The sequence below is a fragment of the Saccostrea cucullata genome, unplaced genomic scaffold (genome assembly GCF_032062105.1).
Source record: "Saccostrea cucullata isolate Sc308-1 unplaced genomic scaffold, CSIRO_AGI_Scuc_v1 ctg658, whole genome shotgun sequence".
In the NCBI taxonomy this organism is placed as follows: Eukaryota; Metazoa; Mollusca; class Bivalvia; order Ostreida; family Ostreidae; genus Saccostrea; species Saccostrea cuccullata.
The window spans coordinates 364,867-380,350 of record NW_026933693.1 but is presented as its reverse complement, the minus strand read 5'-3'; the positions used below and the strand labels follow the sequence as shown (position 1 = coordinate 380,350).

At 34.5% G+C, this 15,484-nt stretch overlaps 2 protein-coding genes across 2 annotated transcripts; both read right to left on the bottom strand.

Moving 5' to 3' along the window:
* Nucleotides 1–5,297: 5,297 nt before the first annotated feature.
* LOC134238991 (uncharacterized) lies at nt 5,298–7,061 on the bottom strand. Its single transcript, XM_062721138.1, has 2 exons — nt 6,144–7,061; nt 5,298–6,030 (listed from the first exon to the last, which is right to left on the bottom strand). Exons 1-2 carry the CDS (start codon nt 6,758–6,760, stop codon nt 5,298–5,300), a joined length of 1,350 nt encoding a protein of 449 aa, XP_062577122.1. The 5' UTR covers nt 6,761–7,061.
* A 2,063-nt stretch (nt 7,062–9,124) lies between these two features.
* Nucleotides 9,125–11,505, bottom strand: LOC134238990 (achaete-scute complex protein T8-like). The gene is made up of 2 exons (XM_062721137.1): nt 10,916–11,505; nt 9,125–9,285 (listed from the first exon to the last, which is right to left on the bottom strand). Exons 1-2 carry the CDS (start codon nt 11,456–11,458, stop codon nt 9,199–9,201), a joined length of 630 nt encoding a protein of 209 aa, XP_062577121.1. The 5' UTR covers nt 11,459–11,505; the 3' UTR covers nt 9,125–9,198.
* Nucleotides 11,506–15,484: the final 3,979 nt, after the last annotated feature.

Sequence of the window (15,484 nt, the reverse complement as noted above, 5' to 3'; positions counted from 1 at the left end):
AGTTGTTGGTTTCTTAAGGTAGGATTCTTCTCACATTTCTTGTATTTAAAAATTAATGAAATTTTCAAAGAATCAAGAGGACAATATCTCTAAGTGATGGTATCAGTGAGATTAAATTTGACCGTTTAATATTAGAGGCAAGGTTAGGTCAAGGTCATTACCTTTTTCCTTGACATTAAGAATAAAACATTACTGTTTCCAATCATACGATACCTACTTGTAATTCAAAAGATTGAAAGTTTTTCTTTTTGCATAAAAAGATACTACCATATCGGGCCTATAAGATGATATTACCAAATTGACATAGATAATTTGAATAAAATGGATATTTGCTAATTCGAATTTCCTCTACTTTTCTTAAATTTTTAGGATTTAATAGTTGTTTTTATATGTTTCCTGTATTTAACTTTTTCTAATTTTCACATATAGTAAAGTTGTCACATAAATGTACAAAATGATACAAAAACTAAAAGTTTTGATCGTTTTCTAAGAGAGAACTAACACTCTTTACGGATTTTTTGGCTCAAATCTATACTTAGATTTGAAGCATTTAAAAGCCAACATAGTTCTAGTATGTGTGAAAAATCTTATTTCTTTATATATTTTGAATATTTATTATTATTATATATATTTATTATTAACTTACATTTGAAAATTTCCTCTAGTCTTTGATTGCGTAAAAATTATAACTAAATTCAATGTTCTATAATAATTTTGAGAGGCAGAAAAGAAGATACTTTCATACGCCACCGTTCCGCCAAAAATATAGTCCCAGCTAGTTTTGAAACGCAGTTTACCATTTCTACTTAAAGTTGTATAATTGTGATGAGGATAGAAAAATATGGTCTTTTAAATCTATTACATCTGAATATATAAGACATATCAACAAATATACTTTGAATATTCCATTTAGTCAGAAACCAGAGAAGAATCCTACTTTAAGAAAGGTCTTGTCAAATGTATTAGATATGTGAAGGATGAAAGTCCTAGCCTTAACCGTTCAAAAGTTATGGCCCAAGTTTAAGTTTTTAAAAAGTAGGTCAAACTCCAAAATCAAAGGGCCAAAGTTCTTGATAACCAGTGTCTTGTCACATGGATGAAATACCGGGGTATGTGAGTTTTGAAAGCCCTAGCTCTACTCCTTCAAAAGTTATGGTCAAGGTTTCTTTTTAAAAAGTAGGTCAAACTCCAAGGTCAGAGTTGTTGGTATCCAGTGAAAGGTCTTCTTATAAGAATTACACATGTGAAGAATGAAAATCCTAGCCTTTACCATTTAAAGGTTATAGTCAAGGTTAAAGTTTTTTCATAAGTATGAAAAGCTCCAAGGTCATGGTCAAAGTTGTTGGTATTCAATGAAAAGTCTTGCCACAAAAAATACATATATGAAATATGAAAGTCCTAGATTTGACATTAAAAAGTTATGGCCCTTCAAAAGTTATGGTCAAGGTTTGTTTTTTAAAAGTAGCTCAAACTCGAAGGTCAAGGTCAAAGTTCTTGGTATTTAATGAAAGACCTTGTCACAAGAATTACGTATGTGAAATATGAAAGCCCTAGCCCTCACCGTTGAAAAGTTATGGCCGAGGTTAAAGTTTTTGCAGAAGTACAGAGATCTCCAAAGTCAAGGTCAAAGATGTTGGTATCCAATGAAAGGTATTTCCATAAAGAATACATATATAAAATATGAAAGTCCTAGTATATACCGTTCAAAAATTATGGCCAAAGTAAAAGTTTTTAATTTTTATATAAAAGTGGGTCAAACTCAAAGGTCAAAAGTCAAATTCTGTGGTACCCAAAGAAAGGTCTTGTCACAAGGAATAAACATATGAAATATGAAAGTCATAGCTACACTGAATCAAAAGTTATGGCCAAGATTAAAGTTTTTGTGACGGACGCACAGACAGACGAACTGACGAACAGATGAATGAGATTTAATGTCCCCTCGCTTTCGCAAATGCGGGGGACAAAAAAAGTGTTTGTAATTAACAGCTTGTTTGAAAACTTTGAAAAAATTATCTTTATTCTGCAGGGTATACAGGAATTCTCATGATGACATTGACCTTTGACCTTTAAACTAAATTACTAAGTTACCCTTCTGATTAGCACGATTTTATTCTGGAGACTGGCATGCAAATGTTGTGCATGCTTTTGTCAGGGTTTGTTCAGTATTTGGACCATAAAATCGTAACTCAGGTAGTTACTTTCATGTAAATTAGTCGAATCTCAAGTTAAGCCTCTGACAACAGAAAACTCGGCCCTCCACGATGATACTAAGTATCTATATGTAGCTACGGGAATAATGACATCAGTGAAATTATCAAAAGAAGTCCACCACAAAACGGTTTTTAAGGATGTTACCAACAACTTCATTAATGTTTAGGGGGCTAGTGAGGATATATATAGATTAAATTGATTAAAATCACAATTACAAAATTTGCCAGTTACTGTTGTGGTAAGAGAAAGAGTTGATATCCACTGAATTGATCACGTGAACAGCTAGTTTAAATAATAAAGACTGATATCAAAATAATTGATCACGTGATAATAAAGAGGTTTATTGTACTAAACATCGCCAAATGTTTGCGACACCACATTATCGCGAGTTTTACATTAATTTAATACTACTTGTAGTATGTACATGTATTATCCGTTCAGTCAAAGAAGCTCGGTGAACAAGGCATGCAGAATGTCTGTAGCTTCAGACATTTAACAAAAACATTCAGTTTGTAAATTATGTATTAAAGCAAAGTTCAGATAATATTATGAAATTCTCATAAATAAAACTTTTCCGAGAAAAAAATCTCGGAAAATTTATTCTTTTATTTAAAAATAATTGATTTTTTTGGGATTCGAATCCTATCAATTAAACTCCTATGCTTTTTTTTTTTTTTTTTGCGAGATGTCTGTAAATTGTAGAGATTTTATATTAAATATCGTACACATTAAAATCAGATGGAATATCAAAAAAGTTTTGAAATAATTAAGATTTTATTGTTCACTTCATGTTTGTCGCACTATATGCATTTCGCCTGTCTTGTTCACCCACCTTTTCACTTTTCACAAATGCTTGGTTTTATTCTAATTCTGATCAAATATAATCGAAAATAAATATTTCGTGAGCAAATAATCTAGTGCAATAACGCGAAAATAAAGTTTTAACGAATAAAATATTAATTTACAAAGTAGAACAGAGGATCCACATCATGAAAGGAAACTTCATTCAGTTTCATTTTAGTGTGATAAAAGCTTGAAGAACTTTGAAAAATTACTGTGTCTCGCTACTGTGTACGTGACAAATTTGTGACATTTTTTAATGTTCTTGATCCACTTTCATAAACGACATTTTGGACTCTTCTATTTTTATTTGGGAACAGATATTTTTTCTCTATTGTCCATTTAGATAAACATATGATCATTGTTTCAAAAAAAACAAATTGTAAATTTTTCAGTATCAGATTTGAGTAAAATATCACAGTCTTCTTTCATATAAAAAAGATTTACGATATTGGAATTAAGAAAACTTTTTAGAATCATTTTTTATATTTACGCCAACAGAAGGAAATCAATCAGCATTTCCCCCCATTCTTTGTATCTCAGTAAATGTCTTGAATATTTTAACAAAACAAGCAAATCTCTCCTGCAATTAATATTAAGAATGTAAAGAAGTGAATTTAAATAAGCTCATTATATATTCATCATAGTTCTCATCAATCCACGCTGGTTCGCTGTTCCTCTCTATCCCCCATTGTTTGTATGAATTCACCACCAATGGCAGCGTGCCCCTAACGCTGCATCTGAGGTACTCTATATTTTACCCCTTCGCGCATAACTTTTTTTTTTAGTCCCCAAATCTAAATGACAAATTTTAAATAGTATCCTTTTAATACCGGTATATGCAGACGGGTTCTACTGAGGCGCTTCGCTGTCTCTGGCGCGTGCATTGCACGTGCGCACCTAATACCGTCAGTCGCCGAGCTTTGTCATATTATGTAATAATGCAACGCTTCTTGACTTGAATATTTTGCAAGATCTCTCTTTAAAGCGGCGCCTTTGAAAAATGTTTAAAAAAATAAATGGATGATTAGCAAGATTCCTTATGAACATATATGTATAATACATGTGTTGCTTAAAAAATGTTGGTGCTTCACTTAATTGTGGAGTTTTCTTACTACGTACAACACTACCCGCCATTCATCTTCTTTTTGACACTAATCTCTGTTTAAACTTTTTATAAAATAATGTCATGGAGATAGGCCTTAAATACCTGACATATTGTGCTAAAATGCCACACAAATGGAGTTTTAATGTAAGGTATAAGGCTTTGTAGATCCTCCTTTTATACCTTATACAAGCGGAATATTGTAAACAACATCCATTTCTCTGTCGTAAGAAATCGTTGATTAATTACTGGATAGCAGAGGTTACAAGCTGTATAGACAACATAGAAACAAGTACTGCATATTATTCTATGCTATTTTCCAGTATTATAAATTCCTATTTTAGATTCAGAAGCATTGGTATATTTTTACAATTATACATACTACACTTTATCTAAATTCTTAAAAGCGGGCAACTGACATTTCCACTTTCGATCTTAAATTTTGGGTTTCGATTATCAGTATTTTACTGTTCTACATAGTTTTGTGATATCATGTTCGATCCCGATTTGCTCCATCAAAGGTAAACCTAGAACTTTTAATAACCCATTCCGATATTAAGGTCGTAGGGTCCAAACTAGTTCCCTAATTTTCGGAGAGGTTATCTGCCCCTTTAGTCACGTCACCTGAAGCCCGGTGATAATGGAGTCTGATACAGTATCTCCCCGTCAGGAAAACTTAAGGGCTTTGGTGGACCGAGAATAATCTAGATTACCTCGACAATCGTTTTGAAGAGCTATGAAAATATTGCGCTACAATAAAAGTTTTCTTTGGGAAGCGTTTAGTCCAATTGCAATATATAAATGGTGCCTGTTTTGGAGGGTAACAGTTGAAATTGGCACCCCAAGGAAAACCAATGTCAACCGACGCGTCAGCGGAGGTTGACAATGGTTTTCCGAGGGGTGCCAATTTCAACTGTTACCCTCCAAAACAGGCACCATTTATTTTATTATACTGAATGTCTTAATTTTAAAGAAAACTTTACTTCTTTTAAATTTCTTTAATAATTGATCAAAATATAAACTTCAACAACAAATTCATGTTTTGAAAATTATGTAAACAATAAATTGAAGTAGTTCTACAATAAATTAAAATGTTCAACAATGAATAAAATATTGAAAACAACTTGACTTCAGTCATTCTTCATTTTTGATTGTAGAAATTGAAATTTACAGTACAGTTATTCAGATTTGGACAAATTTGAATCCCTGGTAGTTGTGGGATAATGTTAGAACTTTGAGCTCTCAAAACGCTAATTTCTTGTTTCTCACAAGTAACGTAATTGCTGGATGAAATTTCTTCAAATGTGGAGTTATTAAAAATTTCATCAAGATCCGTTTTTGTTAGATTAGCCAGCGGATCCTCTTCTATTAGATTAGCCAGCGAATTTTCTTGATCACTACGGGATTCAGTAGCAAGGTACTTATTACATGTAACAGTTCCCAAAGCTGAGCTAAGGCAATCGGACATTTCTCTTTTCTTGTTCTCATTTAGACGACATGCATAGCTTCGAATTGATGATTCGTTTTTGTGCCCCGAAGCACGCATGATATGTCTGGCCTCTATGCCGGCGTCATCCATCGCCGTTATTACTGTGGCGCGTATAGAGTGGTTTGTGTATAAGCGGGACAAGTTAGCTTTCTTTGAAATTTCAGACATAAGACAAGCCAGAGTGTTCTTTCCTACTGGAGATCTGCAGTACCATGTTTCGTTTTCTTCTGAAAAAGCCTCTAATGGACGCTGCCACAATGCTTCTAATTTCTTGTGTAGCTTTGACAAATACTTTTTAAATGTAATCACTGGGCACATATCTCCTGATTGAGGTTGTGCATACATTCTTGCTTCTCCAATTGTTTCGTCTGGTGTTGCATTGGATCTAAAGAATATTTTTTTGAAACAATAATGAAAATCAACATACATAATGTTTCAATATTCCATAACAATGAACCATTACCCCTTCCTTTACAAAAAGTGATAAAATATATTTACCCATGATTTTTGTCCGCTTCATCAATTGCCTGGTACACAAATTCTCTCCCAGTTGCATCAGTATCAATTCCAAACGTTTTTTTGGTCATTTTTCGTAAGTTCTCCCGACCTCGTCTGCACAAGTAGAACATCAAATCAAACCATACTTTGTTTTGTAATCCACATGGTGTATTAACATTGAATACAATACTCTCACTATCATACAGTTTTTTTAAGTCCTCTGTGGAAATTGGTGGTTTGTGATCCACGGATCCAAATCCCTTCTTTTTCATGTCTGTGAGGGCTGCCTTGTAAACTTGTTTTGACTCGTTAAATTCTGGACCGTCCACATCAATTTTGCAAGTGTCCTTCAAATACTTAAACAAGCCATATTTTATGTTGTTCAAAGAACTAACTTTTAGACTAGTTCCTGCTTTTGTCCTAATGGAAACATAAAAAAGTCTTAGGTTTTCATTGAGTTCTTCTTTAGAGAGACCTTCGAATTCCCCGCTTCCTCTTTTTTCCATCAGGAAGGTGCGGAAAAGATTAACGGATCGTTTTATGGTGCGCTTAGTACTTACGGAATCTTTGTCATCTAATAATTTTGTTATTTCAGACTCCTCTACATCCGCGAACATTTTTATTTCTGGTCGAACCTTTCAGGCTTTCTATCGTCTGTTGATTTTATTCAGTCGTATTTAGGCGCAAGCTTTGAAAATGTCACAATAATCGCTTGTCTTCAAACGCACAACTGACTTCTTCAGACATATTGAGAATTCTACGGTGAACCGTACGCGCATAATTTCAACGCATGTGGCATTACCGTTGTGTTACCCGTTGTCAGGTGTGTTGCTAAGGCTCAGGGTAATCGAACGGATTGTTAACTGCGTCTAAACCAATCAGATTTTAGTATTTAACATGAAAGTATAATAATAATAGTTATCACTTGTTACTAACTCAGGTGAACCGGCACGTGGAAAAAATGTTACAATCAAAGTCCTTGTAGTTGCAGATTAAATTTTCAGTTCCTTTTGTATAACGATAACCAGTATAACTGGTCCCTCCTGCGTTTGACGATAGGCATAGCGGCAAAAACATACTTTCTGTTCTAATAATCCGTAATTTGCACGTCTCTCTTGATGCAGCTAAATGTTAAGTATAATTTCTGATCTTCACATAATTTTTTTCTGAATATAATAATACTAATTTCTACTCAACAAAAAAAAAAAAAGAAACGCATATTCAGATTAAACATGATATTCTAAGTTTTCAGTTTAAACCTTAATTTTTAAAAGATATTTTAGAGTGTGTTGTGATAAAAATCAAACATGTCCTATGTTCCAAACAAGTTAAGTTGATGTCAATGACGTCGCCTCCAAATTCTAGAGGTATGCGTCTTAACCAGTCCATATGTCTTTTACGACCTCTCAGCGCTAGTGGATTTCAAATGTACGGACGTCGTGCAGGTCCTCTCAGTCTCTTGCGAACAATTTGTGCACTTTATGCTGATTTCAGCATTTTGTACAGCAATTCTGAGTCGATTGCGCGAGTGCTGAAGGAGGATCTGACGGTCCTGTCCGGGTGTGGTAACCTGCGGACGGCCAGTTCTTAGTCTGTCATTCGTGTTCCTAGCTGGTGGAGACGTGCGTTTAACAGCTGCAAAGCCGATTGATGTACACCAAATGCAGTTGCAACTTCATGTTGCGTAGCTCCGGTTAGTATCATTGTTAGAGCCCTGTTGCGTTCATCTTTGTTTAGGCCTGGCATTGCAGCCACAACATTGCAATCAAAGCAGAAATATGGGTTTAATAGGAGTGTTTATTGTTTCTCTAAAGTCTAAATCCAAAATTTCATTGAAAATAGACTCCCGATTTACAAGAAATCATGCAAAACACTATTTTCATAAACATGATTAATCAAGTGAAATGATTCAACAAGTGGGGTTGAAAAGCCCATGAGGTACTTTAAATAGGTCACAGGTATCCAATGATAAAAAAAGATAGTTGTTCCATGCATATACTTTTTCAAAATTTCTTTGATGAGTTAAACAATATGCGTCTCTTTTTTGTTGAGTATACTTTGAACGATTGAGATATCCACTGATCACTTATCGATATTTATAAATGCACATGTTTTAACCATAAAGTGTGAGCGCTTTAGCCTAAAGTCAAGAGGGTCGTACTGTCTGAACTCAATAACCAGGTCATCATGGCACTGACCGTGATTTCAGGAAGGGACGCCATTTGTAAAAGCTAAGTTACCCAAACACTAATGTTCCCAGAGTCCAACAGAAGTCAGAAACTCTGCATACTCCGAACAGATGTCGCTCTTTAGTTCTACAGAATAAGAATCTTGCGTGTCCCTTATTTTAAGAAGTGCAAAGGCGATAAAAAGGTGTTGATTTGTAAAGGCGCCAAATGGATGACATTTTCTGTGACATCACGTCATTACAAAGGGAGATAAGCGTGTATATCAAAGGAAAATGATCAAAGATGACGTCTGATGTCGTTTTCTCGTTCTACAAATCAACCCTTATGACCAGTATAGACATTGTGTCTGCCTTGGATACTTATATAAGAACAGTACAATTTAACCCAAAGTTTCGTGTACCAGTGTGTTTGTACTGTGGAATTGGTATCTCAGTGCTTTAACATGAAAGAACGTAATATAGCTAAAAAAAAATTTCTTTCACAAAGAATTGATAATGCAGAACTGCAGATGTCATATATAACAGCTTTTGTTCTAATAAGGTGCAGACAAAATAATAAGAATTAAAAAAAATCATAATCCTGATATTCTCGAACTGATAACCTTGCGCTGAAGTCAAATCAACCCGTCAATGTTTGTGCAGAAGATTTTGGTCATCACTCAGAGGTTCCATCATATCGACCGTATACTTCCCACAATCTTTGAATTTAAATCACATAATGGAAAAAAAAATGAAATCCTCAAAAACACTTCTCTTTGCAGTTGGCCATTATGAACACATGATGTAATGAACTGTTGCCTCTGTGGACGAACTTGGCGAATCAATTGTAGGGAGCGGGAGATAACTCGCTGACGTGCCATTGTTGATTTATAAATCTGGTAGAACGCTGATTTCTTTCATTCCCAGAGATCCATACTCTGGAAAATAGGGATCATCTTCACGTGTATTAGTGGTCTAAAAATTAAAAAAAAAGAAGGCAAGCCATTAAGAATTTCCATAAACAATGAAATCAGAAGGACAAAGAGAAAACAATCTTGAGTGTAATGGCAAACTTGTTTTAAAAAACTGGAAATAAAAATATATGCACATTCTGATTAATACACTTGAAGCGAAATTGTTTGACACGAGCTAAAATTGGCACATGGGTTCGAATTTTATAAACATTGAATATTGAACCTTTTCTTTGTGTGAAAAAAAAAATATGATACTGTGATATTTATTCCCCATATTTTTTTCAACATGCAGCTCAGTAATTTTTCTCAGCACGTCAGGGTTCCTGAGTCAACTTTTTGCCTCCAACAGAAATGTGTTGACATAAGTATCCCTTATGTTGTTTGGTACAACGTAAGGGATCCTTAAGTTAATAGTACATAGCAGCGTAAGAGATTCTTAGGTCAACAGTACAACAACGTAAGATATTCTTGTGTCAACAGTACAAAACAACGTAAGGGATCCTCAAGTCAATAGTAGAATACAACGCAATGGATTCTTAGGTCAACAGTACAAAACAATGCAAATGATTCTTAGGTCAACAATACAAATCAACGTAAGGGATTCTTAGGTCAACAGTATAAAATAACGTAAGGGATTCTTAGGTCAACAGTATAAAACAACGTAAGGGATTCTTAGGTCAACAGTACAAAACAACGTAAGAGATTCTTATGTCAAAAGCACAAAACAACGTAAGGGATTCTTACGTCAGCAAATTTCTGTTGGAGGCAAAAAGTTGAGCTCAAATACTGTTTGTTATCTCTTTTAGTAAACTGGTAAAGCTCGTTTTTAAATTAGTAATTATAAAAAGCACACTTTTCTGAAAATGTTCTTGAAAATATAATTGTGGATCGCGGGCATTAGGCAAATTCAATATAATGTAATATTTAATTACAAGGATAACTTCATCTTAACTTCCATTCAATTCATTTGTGCAGTACCAATTTCAGATACTTTTAAAAACTTATTTTCTCTTCTAATCTTCTATAGAATAAAAAAATATTAATAAAATGACATTACAATTTTTCTTAAATCTCCAACCAAAGCGAATACGGCACATGCTGCAAAATGTAAAAAAGAAATCATCATTGGACAAAATTTGCTATTTTCTGTTTGCAGTTTTTACATGTTGTATGTTAGTATTTCCAGAGCTGATTAGGTAAAAAAAAATTATTGCAACTCACTGCTAATTTTAAAATAATGGTAATATGCATATATAAATTAAGATTATCTAAAGATTACCCTGATCTACAGTATTTAAACCGTATAGAAAAAACACACTGCAATTAATTTCTTTTTGTTCGTCCGAGGTTTGTTGAATGCATAAGAATGTACAAAAAGTGTAGCTTTAACATATGTGTTATAATTATTCCTTTCTAAACAATTCTTGATGGCAAGAAAAATATAGATTTTTGTATTTTTAAATGGATCTATCGGATATTTTCATTCAAAAATAAAATAAATGCACATGTACAAGAATAAAAACCCAGTAATCAATGACAGTGTAGTCCGAAATACCTGACGTTTACCATGCTGTTAACGTCAAATATTTCTTTTTCGGGCTAGTGGGAGTAGTGGCAGGGCTGAAGTATACCTGATATCCTGTGTTGTTATGCTCCTCATTACAGATGTCAAACAAGACTGCTCCAGACTCAGGCAAATTATTAGACACAGAATCACCTTCTTCACTTTGTCTTCTTCTTTCTCGTCGAAGAGTACCTCGACACTGTCTGTCACTTACTTTTTGGTCATGTTCCATTATCATCCTCTGTAATTTGTTGATATAATCAATGGCTACTCGAAGGGTCCGGACTTTGGACAAGCGTTTTTGTTTGACTTCTCCTGTCACCCTTTTCCGTAATCTCTGAAAAGCCTCATTGACGGCTTCCACACGTCTGCGTTCTCTGGCATTACGTCGCGCCACAAGATGTGGCGGCTTCTCTCTATGCGGCACGTGCCGATACGTCGTTTTCCCGCCAGATTTTTTCCCGCGGTTTCTGTACTTCACAGTCATCCCTTTGCACACTGAGTTTGGGATGCTGTGGAGAGCAGCATGGTTGTGACCACCTGCTTGTACCACTTCTGAAGCAGGTGAAAACAGACAGGACGAAACTTTTCTCTCAGAAAACACGTCCATGGTTGCTTGGTCTGTCTTTGCATGTCTAAAAGAAACCAAGGTAGCTGCGAGGCGGACTTTCCGGAAATTAGTACGGGAATTGTAATGATATAATTTTCTCTTCAACAGTTTCTTCTCGATCTGTATATGTTAATAATTGATGAGATTGTCCTTAAAGGCTGTGATCAGTGGCCGAGCCTCGATCTGTCATCCTCCTAGCTATCCCAGCATCCCCCTGATAACGTCACAGGGATAATTGTAGGTGCTTCACGGAAGCTTTAGAAATAGTGAAAGACCCTTAAATCGACTCTAATTGTTTAATAATTAAAAAGATAAACCCCTAAAAATAACATTCTGCCTTGAAAATTACAACAACAACAAAACCGTAATATTATTCTATCTTATACTTTTACCATTTATATTGTTTTGAGAGAAGTAACATCAATATGTGACATCTCATTGTATCCTATTGGATCTACTCCCTAAAACTTTTTTTTTTTAAAAGTTGGTTGCCATAACACAAATATGACATGTTTATGTAAAGTGTATGAAAAAAAAAATCTGAAAAATGATTTGTTTATTTTCATCTCCCTTATGGACACCCTCAAAGTTACTGAAAACTGAAGGAATGCCCCCCCCCCCCCACCCACCCACCCCCTCCGAAATCATGTATTCTGTGCTTGGACCATTCTGAAATATTTCAGTGAAAATAAATCTAAATATGGATATCAATCCTTTGAAGTGTACCCTTCAATTACACAGTAAAATCTGGATGCAGAGAAGAAACGTTATACTTTATGATAAAGATCAGCTGAAGATGCGACCCCCAATTATCTGTAATTAATAAACTCGACAAGAAGTCATTAGTGACCGAGAGATCTTGTTAACATTGTAAAGACAGAGCATTCCTGGAGATCAGCAGTGCCCCGGAAATTATTCTATCAATATTTAATGACGTCGGCGATACTGAAGATTCTGTTTAGCAAAAGACTATCGTGCACCTGCTGATGATCTATGTTATCTTTATGTAAATCACTCTCAAATCTTTGAACTTTATTGAACTTTATTTAAAATTTTTTAGCTTTATTGAATATTAGTTCTTTAAAATACGTTTTCGGTAAGATGAAGCATCAAGAGAAAGTGTATTTTTGAAAAGTGCCATTTTTCTAAAATAAACATATAATTCGTGACACTAATATTTTAGATAAACTTTTTTCATTTGATATGACATTCATCAATCTTGTGAAAAGATCAGATTGGTGGACAATGTCTAAAATATTAAAAAGAGGTTTGGAAAAATCAGAAGGAGAGGATTTTAAAAATTGTAAATTCAGAAAGACAAATAACGTTCTGTTTGTTCGGTCCAATTCGGTGGCGCGCGAACGGGCGAATAGAGTGTGTCTTTTATAAAATCAAATAAAGGAGTTTGTTTATAGAAGCTAAACACGGGTGCTTATTTTCATATTTTTCTTTTATTTGTTTAATATAATGCAATTTCCAACTCTCATTTTCGGGTCAATATCTTCTGGAAATCTTTAAAAGAAATGTAAACTGATAAAGTGATAAACAACTTGTAAAGGGAAAAAACGAACAAGCAAGTACTTTGACCACAGATAAGGAAATATAAATCTACACTTTCAATATTTACTGTCATTAATACTCAAGTACTGTCTGTTAGAAAAGAATCGTAGTCCATTAGATTCACGGACGCGTTATCTTACAGGTGCCTGGGGCGCATTCCCTCGCCCTAGGAACGAATCCCGGTGGAACCTCGGCGTGCCATTTGTCGCGTGCTTGTGCGTGTCCTAGTCGTGCTAACGGCACGCGCTGATGGAAACATAATGGCTATCAAATATTTCTACAACGTCTTCTCCTGCGTTTAAACACGTTAATTCGTTTATGTGCATGACTGATGATAGATTCCTAAATATTTATTAAAACTGAGCAATGTTATTTCGACAAGTTGAAGTGGTGGAGGGTAGTACATCGGCGGGGTATCCCCTCCCGATCAACACGTAATCCTACATTACAAACAGAATATCCATCTAATGGGACAAATATTGAATTGTTATTAATCTGTTAGAAAAATGTCTTTAAAATAATATTATATTGATTTTGATTAAGAATTATCAATGCATTCGTATTTAATTTTGGTTTCAAATTCATTGCGTTATATTGCCATTCCACAAAATATTGAATTACATACAAAGTTTTTATTAGAATTCAACTTTATACAAAAGAATTAAATTATGGAGATTAAAGTGCAATGTGAACTTACTAGTAAATGGAACATTTTTTTAAATAGAAAAATGTTCGAAAAAATGATTACAAGTAAGGCGCATTTAGTTTGCTAGCTGCAGAACTGTTACATGTAGATACTGGTCAATGTCTAATTTACATGAAACCATAACGCTGTTGCGAGCGTTTCTCAAATGCCAAGTTTAACTCTTAAAGCCAGGGTCAAAATGCCAAAATTATTGGTATCCAAAGAAAGGTCTTATCACAAGGAATTCATATGCGAAAAATAAAAACCCTAGTGCCAACTATTCCAAAGTTTAGGCCAAGGTTATAGCGATAGTTCCTAAAAACAAATAGTGATCAAGATTTTTTGAGATAATGAAATTTCAGAAAGAAGCCAAAGATACTAATTCTTAAAAATATTAAACACATGAATAACAAGGTAGAAGCAACCCTCGGTTCAAGGACATGAGGTCGAATCCGAAAGGTCTCGTCGCATTTCATGCATTTGTGACTTGTGAAAAACCCTGTCTTTTCCGAAACAAACGTTAGCGCCAAAATTTTAAAAATTTGCGAGTTAAAGTTCTTGGTCACACTATCAAAAACTTGCTAAACTAACTACTTTTAGTACTTTGATACTTTGATCTAATATGAAACTTTACTCTAGAAATTTTGAAAGATTTAGAGTTTTTAATATTTCTTACATAAGTTAATTTTAAAAAACATGAAAATGTTCAAGAAATAGCATTCTTAATATCAGAAAATTATTTATGAAAATATGGAGATAAGGATCGAACAGTATTCAAGATAGACAAAATCCATAAAACAATACAAAATAGGCGCAGAGCAAACACTGACCCCCAAACATCAAAGGTGGGACCAGGTGTCATGTAGGAGTGAGCATCCCCTACCGAATAAAAAACAAGAGGCCCATAGGCACATGGGCTAGTTAAAAAACACAAATCAGCTCAGTATTGAAAAGTTTACTAGTTGGGGGAGGGGGCTTGAATTTTTTATTACTTAGAATGTCACTATATCAATAAAACATACAATTTGTTTGATTGCCCATTATGGCCCCACCTTATCCCCAAGGGTATATGAGCAAACTTGAACTAGAACTGTCCAAACGGGACAAAATACCCCCGCTGGTTTTTTCAGAAGTAAGTTTTTCCATAATAAAGATATGAATCAAACATGAATTATGAAATTTTTCTTCCAGTGACCTTGAGACCTTGGGTCAGAACACACCCTTGAGTTAAAAAAAAAATCCTATATATTTCTATGCAAAGATTTGATTGCCCATTATGGCCCCACCTTACCCCCAGGGGACATGATATGAGCAAACTTGAATTAACTCTAACTGAGGATGTTTCCATATTAATATCACTAATCATAGATTTGCTGATCTTGAGAAGAAGATTTTAAAAAAGATTTTTCCTATGTATTCCTATGTAAAACTTTGATCAGCCATTGTGGCTCGATCCTATCCTCGGGGGTCATGATTTAAACAAACTTGAATTTACACTACCTGCGGATGCTTCAACATTAGTGTCATTTTTTCTGGCCCAATAGTTTTGGAGAAAAATTTTTTTTGGAAGATTTTTCCTATGCACAACTTTGGTCAGCCATTGTGGCCCCACCCTACCCGGCCCCGGGGTCATGAATTGAACAAACTTGAATCTACACTACCTGAGGTTGTTTCCACTTGGGTTTCATCTTTCCTGGTCCAATTATTCTGGAGAAAATTTTAAATTAAAAATTCCTATATATTCCTATGTAAAACTTTTGATCAGCCATTGTGGCCCAACA

What these genes read in the sequence shown, in the direction of transcription:
- LOC134238991 (XM_062721138.1), bottom strand. Translation starts at nt 6,760, where the DNA reads ATGTTCGCGGATGTAGAGGAGTCTGAAATAACAAAATTATTAGATGAC. An exon ending in GAAGCGGACAAAAATCATGG is followed by an intron (nt 6,031 to 6,143) that starts GTAAATATATTT and finishes AATATTCTTTAG; the next exon opens with ATCCAATGCAACACCAGACG.
- LOC134238990 (XM_062721137.1), bottom strand. Translation starts at nt 11,458, where the DNA reads ATGGACGTGTTTTCTGAGAGAAAAGTTTCGTCCTGTCTGTTTTCACCT. An exon ending in ATAACAACACAGGATATCAG is followed by an intron (nt 9,286 to 10,915) that starts GTATACTTCAGC and finishes TTTAATTTTTAG; the next exon opens with ACCACTAATACACGTGAAGA.